This window comes from Pleurodeles waltl, chromosome 3_1 (assembly GCF_031143425.1).
Source record: "Pleurodeles waltl isolate 20211129_DDA chromosome 3_1, aPleWal1.hap1.20221129, whole genome shotgun sequence".
Lineage (NCBI taxonomy): Eukaryota > Metazoa > Chordata > Amphibia > Caudata > Salamandridae > Pleurodeles > Pleurodeles waltl.
The window spans coordinates 468,222,361-468,236,331 of record NC_090440.1 but is presented as its reverse complement, the minus strand read 5'-3'; the positions used below and the strand labels follow the sequence as shown (position 1 = coordinate 468,236,331).

General features: G+C 44.9%; 1 protein-coding gene across 5 annotated transcripts in view; it reads left to right on the top strand.

Moving 5' to 3' along the window:
* The window catches only part of AKAP13 (A-kinase anchoring protein 13), a 1,053,268-nt gene that overhangs the window by 237,980 nt on the left and 801,317 nt on the right, over positions 1–13,971 (top strand). For 3 of the 5 annotated variants that reach the window (XM_069222739.1, XM_069222738.1, XM_069222735.1), the window contains exons 5-6: positions 1,562–1,858; positions 5,077–5,260. In XM_069222739.1, coding sequence (XP_069078840.1) covers positions 1,562–1,858; positions 5,077–5,260 — 481 coding nt within the window. Of the gene's footprint in view, positions 1–1,561; positions 1,859–5,076; positions 5,261–13,971 lie in introns of those variants that run through there. The other 2 variants (XM_069222736.1, XM_069222741.1) reach the window with 2 other exon arrangements.

The window sequence follows — 13,971 nt, the reverse complement described above, 5'->3', positions numbered from 1 at the left end:
TATAGTTCTCATGGTTCCTGAAATATTACATCATCACTGCAACACATCTGCCATTTTTTTAAAAGGTCGTCCAGAAAAAATCAGCCTAGATTAGCAACTTCCACCCAAGCTAAACTACTTCTCTGATGATACGAAAACACAAATAGAAAATGAAAATCTGTGGACAATTTTTTTTATAGAGGTAAATCAAGGGGCCAGCACTAATGTGTGCTGTTGTGGATAAGAGGCATTTTAATATCATGTCTACTATATGGTTTTGTAATTGCATTTATGTAGCACTTTATAACACTGATGATTTGTCAAACTCATTTAAATTGTGACTGAGCTGCATTTTAACGGTGTCCTCCACAATGAACACCTTGTGGCTTTTTCCTCTCTGAGACGACACCATGCTAACATTGTACACTGTAAAGCTTTATCATTTGAGGATATGCCATCTGGTTTTTTTCTACGCACCTGGATGATGGCATTTAATCATATTGATCAGATACTGTGACTGCCTTATAAAAAGAGATTCATTATGGTATTCCAGATTTCTTTATCAAATACTCCATTTAATCCAAGACTCAACTTCGAGGGATCTTGGGACATTAAATGACTAACCTTATCACACCAGTCATTCAAGGACAATATGGGCATCTTATGGAAAAAATGTATCTATGTAAATCACTATTAGGAACCTCTGCTGGTTTTCTAGAAGAAGACCGTTTAGTACCCATCCAGACTGACTATGTCTGTAATTCTCTTTTGGCCACCTAATTGTTTTATGTGGATGGGTATCCCTTTTCACCTCTGGCTCCTTTGCTGTGGAATGCTCTTCCCGTAGAGGTAAGAGGCCAGATCTCCGTCCCCTTTAACTGGCTGGTCACCATGCACTGTTAGACTATGTAAATCTAGACATAAACGTTAACATTATATTGTGTTTAAGTAAATGTTTCTTTTGTAAAATTGCAAATTTGGCACAGATTGGACTCTGGGCTTAAATTGTACACATTTATTTTAAGTAGTGGCCATTTCATGGTGTTTATCTTAAGCAATTTTAATTTATGTCTGGATTTTCAGGGTTTGCTTGTTCAATCATTTCCTTTCTTGTAGTTTGCTTTTTGTGTGGAAATCTTCTGCCTACAGTGTGTTCTGTAAAACTGAAATATGATTAAATATAGTTAGTAATTTTATTTTCCTTCCAGTCTCAAAGTTTAGACTGATAGTCTACATTTTCTTATGCTTAGTTGATCTTTTACATTGCGTACTAGCACCTTCAAGTGTGTATAATACTCCTTCTGCTGTTGGCTATATGCCTACGGGTCTGCTTGTCACCTTTGTGTCAGCATCAAGAAATGCACATTGCCCTAAATTAATTTCTGGCTTAAACTGGTTTGGTATACAAAGTAATGTAAATTAAGTTATTTATTTCAGAGCTAATGTGCATTTCGTACAGTTGAGGGCACATGCTGTATTCTGTAGAGAAGGTGCCCACATAAAACCAGACTCTTTGATTTCTTCTTGGAACAAGCTTTTTTAAATGTATAACTGATTCTGGTTCCACCTGATTGCTTTACAGGTCATGACTGTTGTGAAGCTGTGAAAGTGTCACTCTGTGCTTCCAAGAAGGATATTCCAGTTTTGATTGTTGCTGAAGAAACTTTCCAGTTTGTCCAGGATGAAGCGTCCGATGCTGCCCAATTCCTAGCGTCAAGTGCAGGAAATCAACAAGCCCTGATATTTACAAGATTCCTAGACAAATCAAGACCAGCTTCTGGGGATGCTTCCATTCTTGATGGGAAGATAACTCTGGCATTTCGTCATCTCAGTTTGCCTGAAGAATGGAACGTGTTGGGAACTGACAAATGTATCAGTGGTAAGTCTGGACAAAAGTGTTCAGTATTTTTATAGCACATTGCTTAAAAATATAGCAGTTTTGCCTGTTTCGTTTCCAGTTTGTCTATGTAGGAACTTGACCATTTTGTGGCACAATTATGATAATTTCTCAAGCTAGTGACTGAAAAAAAAAAAATGGTGCCCATCTGGAGCTGAGCAGGTGTCTTTTCAAGCCTGACTCCACCGTCTTTGATGTTAGCATTGTTCACCCACTCATTTCATGATCTGCCCCATTGTAGTTGTGTGGAATTTCGATTTTGTTAGTGCTAAGCTTTTTCTTCATGTGCTTCTCAAATTAAATTTCTCACTTTCAGTTGCTATTGGTATGTGGAGTCCTGGATCAGGTGAAATTCTAATGTAAGGAGTAGGTGCTGGTATTTTTATGAAGGCAAAACGTGTATTTCAAGACCACCTTCAACCGATATTGGAGGGTTGCACAGACACCTTATTTGAGAACAAGAGATTAAATAATTAATTAGAAAGACCTTAAGTTACTTGGTTCAGGTGGCATTTTATTTACCTGTCTTGTTGTTTGTGTGGTGATAGATAAGAGTAGTAGGTGTGACTGGGAGCTGAAACTGCTTCAAAACTCCAAGCTTCTTGGATAAACACAGTGTTAGACCTGGCATCCTTGGCGTGGTCCTCCCTGTCTTTTTTGCCTCTGCTTCCCATGTTTTGACTGTGTGGAGGACTCTGTTTTTGGTACTCTGGGCACTTTACCACTGCTGACCAGTGCTAAAGTGCAAGTGCTCCTGTGTAAAATGTATGTGTAATTGGCTTTTCAATGATTGGCATATTTGATTTACTAGTAAGTCCATAGTAAAGTTCATTAGAGGTGCCCAGGGCCTGTAAATCTAATGCTACTAGTGGGCTTCCAGCACTGGTTGTGCAACCCACATTAGTAGCCCTGTAAACATGGCTCGGACCAGCCACTGCAGTGTCTGTGTGTGCAATTTTAACCTGCCAATTCAACTTGGCAAGTGTACCCACTTGCCAGGCCTAAACCTTCCCTTTTTATACATGTAAGGCACTCCTAAAGTAGGCCCTAGGTAGCTCCATGGGCAGGGTGCATTGTATGTTAAAGGTGGGACATGTACCGATGTGCTTTACATGTCCTAACAGTGAAATACTGCCAAATTAGGTTTTCACTGTTGCAAGGCCTGTCTCTCTCATAGGTTAACATTGGGACTGCCTTTAAATAGTATTGAAGTGCAGATTCTCTTTGAGACCAGATCGAAATGTGGAGTTTGGAGTCTGTGAACTCACAAAATTAAAAATAAATCTTTTAGTGAAGTTTGAAAATGCAACTTATCGAAAGTAGAATATTTTTTTTTTGCTTAAACCACTCTGTGTGACTGCCTATTTGTGAATTCCCAGTCTATGTCAGACAGACAGTTGGGTTGTTGGGGAATATCCTCTAGACGGTGACACAAAGGGCACTGGGGTGTAGCATGCATATTCTGATAAGCCATCTGAGCAAGAGTGGACGGAGGAGTGGTCACTTACACCTGAATAGGCTTTATCTGCCCTCACACAATACAGTATCCAAACCCCTGGTTTGTGTCTGGGGCCTGGCCTGGGCAAGGCAGGGTCTTGTAAAAAACAGAGACTTTCCTTTGAAGTTTGCCTAATTCAAAGGCAGAAAGGCGTATAAGTATTGGACCCAGTACTCCAGGCTTTGTATCACTTCTGGAATCAATGGGAACCTCTGCCAAGGAGAAGAGCTGAGGAAAAGTGCTGCCCCTGCCTGTGACTGTGCTTTGTTGGGCTATCCTGCAGTTGCTGCTTCTGCCTGTGAAAGGGGACAAAGACTGGACTTTGTTGTGCATTCCTGCTTGAAGAAGAATGTCCAAGGGCTTGAACAGAGCTTGCCTCCTGTTTTGAAGTCTCAGGGCCATCAAAGACTTCCTCTGCCAGCACCTGGACTCTCTGCTTAGACTTGCCCTGCCAAGTGGTGCCCTATGCAGTCCCTGGGCCCTTGAAAGGTGAAGTTAGCAGAACAAGAGCTGAAATACACGCACAGAACAAAGTGCGGGAAAATGTTTGCACCATCAGCAACGCGGCGGATACACAGCGCGACACCTGCTTCGCAGCTGAGATCGACGCTTTGTGGCTGCAGAAACAATGCAACACCCACTTGCGGCTGCTGATAATGACACAAACCCCATGCAGTGCGGTTTTCCAACACCGTTCATCAGTATTTCTCACGCATCGCCCTTGGGCGTCAGTCATTTTGAACCTGCGCGGATCTGACTTACCCTGTCTGGAAATCGACACTTCGCTCTCTTGCGAGGGAGAAAAACTATGCATCGCCCCCAACCCCAACAAACCACACACACTACCTTGGCTTCACCTCTGCTTCATCTCTCGCCATGACCCGCCAAGTCAACTCTGTTGCATCTTCCTGTTTCCACACACTCCTACTTCTCTGGATGATCTTCAAATGGATCCCAAACTACTACCGCAAGATGTAACCCACGCCCTGGTCACCAGTAGACTCGACTATGGTAATGCCCTCTACGCCGGCACCACCTAGAAGAATTTGAAGAAACTACAGCACATCCAGAACGCCTCTGCCAGACTCATCCTGGACGTCCTCTGCCGCGAACACATCACAAGACACCTGAGAGATCTCCACTGGCTCCCCGTCGAGAAAAGGATGAACTTCAAACTCCTTGTCCATGCGTACAAGGCTTTGTGACCTGGAACCCACCTACCTCAACTACCACATCACCTTCTACTCCCCCTCCAGACCTATCTGCTCCACTCAACAGGCACTAACCACAGAACCCTGCATATGGAAAACCTTATCAGGAGGAAGATGCTTCACCTACATCGCGGGCAACGACCTGGAACACCTTGCCCCTCCACCTCAGGCAGTCTCCATTGTTACCTCAATTCAGGAAAGGCCTTAAGACCTGGCTGTTCGACTGAAGCACTGAGGACTGACCCCCACAGCTCATTGAGACCCTTACGGGTGAGTAGTGCGCTCTACAAATGTCCGATGATTGATTGATTGATTGATTTTGCTGTAAGGTTAGATCTTTTTTGACAGGTTCCCAGGGATGCATCATTCTTATAATAAAAGTTTTCTTTGATGCCCTTGTCTTCTTAAATATCTAAACGCACAATGAATTAGCAGCGCAACCTCCACTCATAACTTAGTTTCTAACCTTGATGCTGTCTCTCTACTTACAGAAGATGTCCCTCGGGAGACGTTGATGCATTTTGCTGTAAGGCTGGATCTTTTGAGACTGGTGTGGTTTCTGTTACAGCAGCCAGGAGGACGGGAGTCTCTCAGCGTACATAACAACGAGGGAGCTACCCCTGTAAGCCTTGCCCTGGAGAGAGGGTATCAGAAACTACATAAGCTTTTGACAGAGTAAGAGCCTATATTTTCACATCTTAGGTTGTTTATTCCAGATCTTAAAAGTTTGTAATTAATTGAGGCCAGACCATTTTATTCCATTCACCATCAAAGGACACCACCTAAATATTCAAGTCAGTGCATATCACTTCATATTTGATGTCTTAAAATTTAATGTAAATGTAACTTCAATTATTGGTTTAAAAAAAAAAAAAAGTAATTCTATGCGTAACTTGTAGTAATTGTTAACGCATATTAAATCAAAATAAACATTTTACTGTCGGAGGGATTGTTAATAAATCATTAAATGAATTGCACAATAAATAAGTATATTTAAATGAATTTGTCAATACACCTTTAGAATAATAGTGCTGTAACTTTTTATTATGTTCTAGGTGTTAAAAGTAACATTATTTTACATGAATTTTCCATTTTTCCTTGCACTTCATCATAGGGAGATCTCTGCCCTGGTAATGGAGACCTCCACATACTAATGTAATAGTAACTTTATACCTGTAAATTCAGTAGGAAGGGTGTTTGCACTGTGTAAGTTAGTGGGAAGGAGAGTAGGTAATGAATTCATTATGTGAACTATCTGCCACACATTATAGGAAACATTTTTACAACGAACTGATTGCCAAAAATCATAGGTGGTGTCTTTATATTGTAAACTTTCTAACAGATACAATGGGAAGGGGTTTTGCATTGACCTCCATGCCAAACACCTCAGGTAGGTGCTTACACTGTGAACCTTTGAGAGAGAAAGCAGGAAGGGAAATCCATGATAAAAGCCATAGAAAGAGACTTGACATTTTGAAATATTTGACAAATAAAGCAGCAATAGATTTTACATTATCAAATATGAAGGGGTTTATTGTTTGTGTGAGAGAGAGTGTGTATGTATGTGTATATATATATATATATATATATATATATATATATATATATATATATAAATATATATTTGTATATATATATATATGTGTGTGTGTGTATATATATGTGTATATCGTACAGGTGATAGCGAGTAGGTAGTTATAGTTAGGACCAACGTGTCCCATAGACAAAGCATTTCTTGTTTTCCTAATAACTTTGGCGCTGTTTGACGAATCTTCATGACATTTTCCAAACTCATACGCCAGTTAGGTCAGCTGCTGTCTGTAATGTTTCAGGGTGATTCATCTGGAGAGGTACACAGTTAGAAAGCCAGCCCTGGGGGATGGCGTCCTTGGGTCTTGTAAGGGTCAAGGTGGGTGTGTGTGAGCCTCCCCTTCCGCTATTTATTGTTTTGCACCAGGGTATGGGATCCCAGGGGTCCATTTGGGTTTGGGCTGGAGGGGTGCAGGACCTACAAGAATAAAAGGTTTGACCCCAGGGGATACGGTCACTGGGGTCCAAAATGTCAAAATAGGCTTGGGGAGAGGGGCCCCATTCATGCCTCCTTGCCAAATATTGATTAAAATGTTTATTTTGCTGCAGTCATGTGGGAGTCCCTCTAGATTGTTGCTTAAATGCCAGATTCTTTTTTTTTTTTTTTTTTTTTTACCCAAAGGGGGGGAGGGGGGTCCATTGAGGACCTTCCCACAAGGGCAATGGGTTATTTGCTTTTATATATTTTGTTATATATATATATATATATATATATATATATATATATATATATATATACACAAACAGGTAGACTAAGGGGGTCATTATGAACATGGTGAGAATCCCCGCCGTGTTCATGCTGGCGGTCTTATCACAGACCGCCAGCCCCCTTGAGTCCCCGCCGGCTGAATAATTAACATTCTGCTGGGCCGGTGAGCAGAAACAGTGTTTCCACCAGCCGGCCCAGCAGAATTTTGGGCTGGGACATTGCTGACGGCGCCGCTGTGCGGTGGGTACAGCACCCGTTGCGTAATCACTGCCCGTAAAACTTGGCATGGGCAGTGTAGGGCCCCCAGAGCACCCCTTCGGCCATAGAATGGCTGGTGGAACAAGGGTTCTTTATCCGGAGGGCAGCGCTGCCCTGTCGGATGAAGAATTCCGCCATCGTCAGGCTGCCTGCCAGTGGTGGAAGGTCGCCTGTGGCGATCCCCACTGTGTACATTATGTGCCGGTCAAGACCGCCATGCCTGTGGCGGAAATCTCCGCCGGAATGGCGGTCTTGACCACCAAGTACATAATGAGGGCCTAAGTCCCCCTTTCCTTTAGTGGCTGCCAGCAAAAATTTTCTTAATGTTGGTGGTAGCCAGTACAAAAAAAGCCCCCAGGTCAATCAGAATGCTCTGTTTTTTTTTTTAACTGAGTTTAAGGGACTCTCATGAGAGTCCCTTGAACCATGCCCGCACCACATCTTTAACAAAGCAAGCACCACCATCGCACCCCACCTCCGCAAAGTCTTCAACATCTCCTTCGAGACCGCGACCTACCCCGAAAACTGGAAGCATGCTGAGATCAACCCCTACTCAAGAAACCCACGGTGGACCCGAGAGACCTCAAGAACTTCCGCCCCATCTCCCTGCTCCCATTCCCGACCAAGGTCATTGAGAAGATCGTCAACAGACAACTGACCCACTACCTCAAAGAAAAGAACATCCTGGATCCATCCCAGTCAGGGTTCCGCAGCAACCACAGTACGGAAACCGCCCTCATCGCCGCCACCGACGACATCAGGGCCCTGATTGACAACGGCTAAACCGCGGCCCTAATCCTTCTGGACCACTTGGCCAACTTGGACACCGTCTGCCACCGCATCCTACGCACACGCCTCCACAACGCAGGGATCCGGGACAAAGCTCTGGAGTGGACCACCTCCTTCCTCTCCGGTAGAACCCAGAGTGTCCGCCTCCCCCCTTTCCGCTCCGAAGCCTCCAAGATCATCTGCAGCTTTCCCCAAGGTTCGTCCCTCAGCCCTACACTTTTCAAAGGCTACATGGCCCTGCTCGCCCGCGTCGCCTGGCTGCACAACCTCAACATCATCTCCTACGCCGACGACACCCAACTGATCCCCTCCCTCACCAAGGACGCCCTCACTGCCAAATCCAACCTCCATGAAGGAATGAAGGCCGTCGCCGAATGGATGAGGAACAGCAAACTGAAGTTGAACTCCTGGTGGCCGACCGCTCTGGGAGCAGCCCCAACCCCCACCAACCACGCACGCAACCTGGACATCATCCTCGACTCAACACTCTCCATGACCAAGCAAGTCAGCGCCGTCTCCTCAACCTGATTCAACACCCTCCGCATGCTCAGCAAGACCTACAGATGGATCCCCACAGATACAAGAAGAACAGTCACCCAAGCCCTCGACAGCAGCAAACTTGACTATGGAAACACCCTCTACGCAGGAGCCCCGGCCAAACTCCTCAAATGACTGCAACGCATACAAAACGCCTCCGCACGCCTGATCCTCGATGCCCACAGCCACATCACTCCCCTTCTGAGAGACCTACACTGGCTCCCCGTCAACAAAAGGATAACCTCAAGCTCCTCACCCACGCACACAAGGCGTGCCACAACACCGGTCCAGCCTATCTCAACAGACGACTCACCTTCTATACCCCGTCCCGCCAACTCCGCTCAGCCACATCGCCCTCGCCACTGTCCCCCTCATCCGAAGAGTGACTAGCAGAGGCAGATCCTTCTCCCACCTCGCCGCCAAGACCTGGAACACCCTTCCCTTGCCCCTATAACAGACCGAAGACCTGCTGACTTTCAGGAAGCGGCTCAAAACCTGGCTATTTGAGCAGTAGCAGCACCCTCCCCCCCTCAGCGCCTTGAGACCCTCATGGGTGGTAGTGCGCTCTACAAACACACTGATTGATTGATTTATTGCATCCAGATATACAAATATTTCTGAGTTTCCTCCTCCTTTCCCTCCCTGTCCATCCTTTTGCACAGAAGACCATCTCCTGTTGTTGCAGCAGGAAGTTCTAGTCCTTTTATCGAAATGGGCAGTGGAGTTGGTTCCAGAGCAGGAAAGGGGTCAGGGTTGTTATTCAAGATATTTCCTGATCCCCAAGAAGGATGGTCGGTTGAGGCATATCCTGGACCTGAGGGTTTTGAATTGGTTCCTCAAACAGGAGAAATTAAAAATGCTGACCCTAGCGCAGGTGCTTCTGGCATTGAACAAAGAGGATTAGATGGTGTCTGCCGACATACAGGATGCTTACTTTCCTATCCCTATTCTGAAGTCGCACAGGAAGTATCTCTGGTTTATGGTAGGGTCGCCACACTACCTGTTTGCGGTCCTTCCTTTTGGTCTTACTTCAGCACCTCGAGTCTTCACGAAGGTGATGGCGGTGGTTGCAATAAATCTCAGGAGGAAAGGAATATCGGTATTCCCTTACCTGGATGACTGGTTGATCAAAGCCAGGTCTCCAGAGCTTGTGCTGCATCACCTGCAGATGACAACCCGGTTGTTGTTCAATCTGGGTTTTTCAGTAAATATGCCCAATCTCACCTGGACCCCTCTCAGCGCCTCCTGTTAATAGGGGCAGTACTGGACACAATGTTGGATCGGGCCTTTCCTCCGCCTCAGCGGATTCAGGACATTTAGCCGGTTGATTCCAATGTTTCGAAATGGAGCGGTTGTTCCAGTCCTCAAGGTCCTACGTCTGCTTGGTCTGTTCGCTTCTTGCATTCTGTTGGTCATTCATGCACGCTGGCGCATGAGGGCTCTTCAATGGTGCCTGCACAAGCAGTGGTTTCAACACAAAGTGGATCTCGAGGAGTCGATAACGATCTCCAGAGATAATGCGGCAGATCTATGATGGTGGGCTGTGGACGACAATCTTTCACAAGGAAGGCTGTTTTCACTACCGCCTCCGGTGGCCACGGTCATAACGGATGCTTCCACTCTAGGGTGGGGGAGCACATCTCGGGGACCTGGAGATCAAAGGTCATTGATCTCCAGTGGAACAGATGTTTCATATCAGTCTGTTGGAAATGCAGGCGATACGTCTGTCTCTCAGTGCCTTCCTCCCCTCCCTTCGTGGTCAGTCGGTCCAAGTCCTGACAGACAACACTACCGGGATGTGGTACATCAACAAGCAGGGAGGAGTAGGGTCGTACCTTCTCTGCAAAGAGGCTCTGTGGCTCTTGCCTGGGCTCAGGACCATCGGAATTGCTTAGTAGCAAACCATCTTGCCAGAGTTGTGAATGTGCGTGCGGACAGTCTCAGTAGGCATTTCTCTGCCGATCACGTGTGGCGACTCCATCCAGACCTGATCCATTACATGTTGCAGATGTGGGGGCTTCCTCAGGTAGACCTGTTTGCCACTCGGGAGAACGCCCCTCGTTCTGCAGCCTCCAGTGTCCGGTGCAAGGAGCGTTGGGGGGCGCGTTTCAGATGTCTTGGAACGGCCAGTCGCTTTACGTGTTTCCCCCCCATACTCTTGATTCCTCGGGTTCTGAGGAAGATTCTCCAAGACCGGGCCCAAGTTATCTTAATAGCTCCGGATTGGCCGAGAAGGGTGTGGTACACAGACCTTCTCCAACTCTCACTGTGCCCTCCGCTCCGTCTCCCTCACAGGGTAGACTTCCTGTCGCAGTCGTAGGGGCAGGATCTACACCCCCACCTCCAGGACCTGCACCTATATGCCTGGAGATTGAACAGGGCAATCTGAACTATTTTTCTCTCCTGCCACAAGTGGTGGACGTTATTTTATCGGCCAGGCGACACTCCACCAAGACTGTCTATGCTGGTAGATGGGCGAAATTTGTTACTTGGTGTGGAGAGAGACAAATTGATCCCTTAAAGGCCTGTTTATCTGATATTTTGCTTTTTGCACTTTCACTGGCACAGAAGGGTTGTGCACTTGCAACGGTGAAAGGCTATTTATCATCGCTGTCGGCTTTTCTTTGCCTTCCTGATCAACCTTCCTTATTTAAGTCCCCTATAGTTCTTAGGTTCCTTAAAGGGTTAACTACCACGTTTCCTCCCACTCTGTTTGTTATGCCTCAGTGGGATGTGAATTTAGTTCTCACTTTTCTGATGGGTTCACCGTTTGAACCTTTGCATTCTTGCCCATTAAGGCTATTGGTTTTGAAAAGTTTTCCTCACAGCCATCACGTCTGCTAGGTGTGTGAGTGAGCTACAGGCTCTTAGTATAAAACCCCCTTTCACATCCTTTCATGCAGGCAAGGTGGTGCTGAGAACCAGGGCGGCTTTCCTATTAAAGGTAGTTACTCCATTTCATATGGGGCAATCCATAACACTCGCATCCTTTTACCCTCCTCCCCATCCATCGAAAGAGGAGAGACTGCATCGACTTGACCCAAGGAGGGCTTTAAGCTTTTATATTGAAAGGACCAGAGAGTTTTGAGTGGACGATTAACTCTTCATTGGCTATGTGGGGAAGAGGAAAGGAATGGCAGTCCACAAGAGAACACTGTCCAGTTTGGTCATTCTTTGCATTAAACTTTGTTATTCTTTGGCAAAGAAGGTTCCTCCTGTTGGTATTAGGGTCCATTCCACCAGGGCTAAGTCTGCCACTTCGGCCTTGGCAAGAGGTGTCCCGGTTGCTGAGATCTGTAAGGCTGCAACTTGGGCTTCCCTCCACACTTTCGCTAAGCATTATTGCTTGGACTCTGAAGTTAGGAGGGACGGCCATTTTGCACGTTCTGTGCTCCAGGATTTCTTGGTGTGACCATTCAGGCACCCGCCACCGAGTGCGGTACTGCTTTGGGACTCTATTCATAAGGTGAGGAATCCACAGGTAGCTGTATCTATCAGAAGAACAAGTTACTTACCTTCGGTAACGCCTTTTCTGGTGGATACACTAGCTACCTGTGGATTCCTCACAATCCCACTCGCCTCCCCGTTGCCGGTCTGGTCATACCAAGATTTCTTTGGGTGTATATGTATATTCGTTTTTGCTCTTTTTATTTGAATAAATATTATGTATTATATTTGATTGATGTGTATATATATATTGAGTTTGTGAAGTCGGTGATCACCTGTTCACCTCAAAGGCACGTAAAAAATGGTAAAAACTGATTTCAGCATGCCGGCGAGGACCTTTTATTGCCACGATGACGTCAGACGGAGTTGCGTGGAGTCGGGCAATTCTGACATCCTCGTCGACGTGCAGAGCTGGGAAGAAAAATTTCTGTTGAATGCTGGCGCATTGGAAGAATTCATAAGTTGAGGAATCCACAGGTAGCTAGTGTATCCACCAGAAAAGGCGTTACCAAAGGTAAGTAACTTGTTCTTTTGGAGCATAATATCTCTGAAAGTTCTAAACAGTTTTACACCAAATCAAAACATTTACACTTTCTGGACCTATGTGTAGCTTTCTGCCAAATTTAGGGTATTTCCGTTGAGCAGTTTTTACATTGGTGGTTCTTAAAAAAAAGTCTATGGAAAATAAATAGGGATGAAGAAACTAGTGAAAAAAGAGAATCTTTTTGGAATGTTTTGTCAAACAGAGCCAAAGTTATAAGCAAACCAAAAAAAAGCATTTACTATGGAAGCTCTGACCGAACGATATCTACCATTGGGATATAATGTATATCATGAATGTCTTCTGTCATGAAATAACTTGCACAACAGCAAACTTGTATTCTCTTAATTCAAGGAAATTATGTAGTAATATCCATCTGAAATATTTTACAGGAAACACTCATTTACAATATCAGCTTGTCATTTTATGAAAATGTACTTGTTTATCCCTTGTGTTCTGACCTATATGGCTTCTCATTGCTCCAGGACACCTTGAGATGTGGAACTTTAGAGGTGTATAGCTATATATAGATTGTTCAGGATCTGGCCAAATGTAGGGTGTCCTGAGATAAATTGTCAGGCTATTTCTATATTAAAGTCAGAATATTAACTGAGAAAATATGGGCTAGAGCCATCTCCATAGCCTACAGAATGCTTGCTTACAAATAATACACAAAACTACCTCAGGAAGCTAGGGAAAAAGTGGATGACTGACTTAAGAGTGTTTTGTAATTTGACTAGGAGGAGGTTCTCATCCCAGGCGAGTGGCAATTCAGTCAGTTACATTATTAATCCAGCTATAGCTACTCTGCTGTGTATACTGTAATAGACTAGAAAGCGCTGATCCCCGATGAGATCTGCATTAAATGTGCGTTCACAAGGGTACCATATTCCACACCATCTGGTAATGTGCTGCAAATCAAGCCTTCTTGATCAGAATTGATAGCGAACTGAACTCAGTCTTTGAAGGGGAATTCATTTTTTACTCCTTGTATGACTGTCGTATTTAGTGACTTTGGTGTTCCCTGGTACAGAATAGCCCGTTTTTCTCTGGGACTTGTCATAGCTTGAAAAGTCATTAACAGGCAAAAGGGTGTTGTTACCTCACCGAACTTTGCATTTTGGCAGTATAAGAAATTGTGTTGTTCGTTCACTGGGGTGCAAGCCTTGGTCAAGCAGCAACCACTGTTCTTGTCAGGGTAAGGCACAAGTAAACCCCAAATTAACCTTTGCTCACCCTCTGGTAGCTTGGCATAGAGCAGTCAGGCCTAACTTGAAGGCAATATGTGAAGTACTTGTGCAACACTTCAAACAGTAAAACTGTGAAAATACCCAACAAAAGGATCCCACACCAGGCTAAAAAAATAGAACTTAATTTAATAAATAAAACAAGACCAAAACAACTAAAAATCAGATAAGTGGAACTTGAATTATTAATTTTTAAAGAATGAACGGTAAAGCAGGGCTTAGAAGCCAAAAGCGCCAACCGGGGAGTTCTGGTTGCGCTACACTTTGA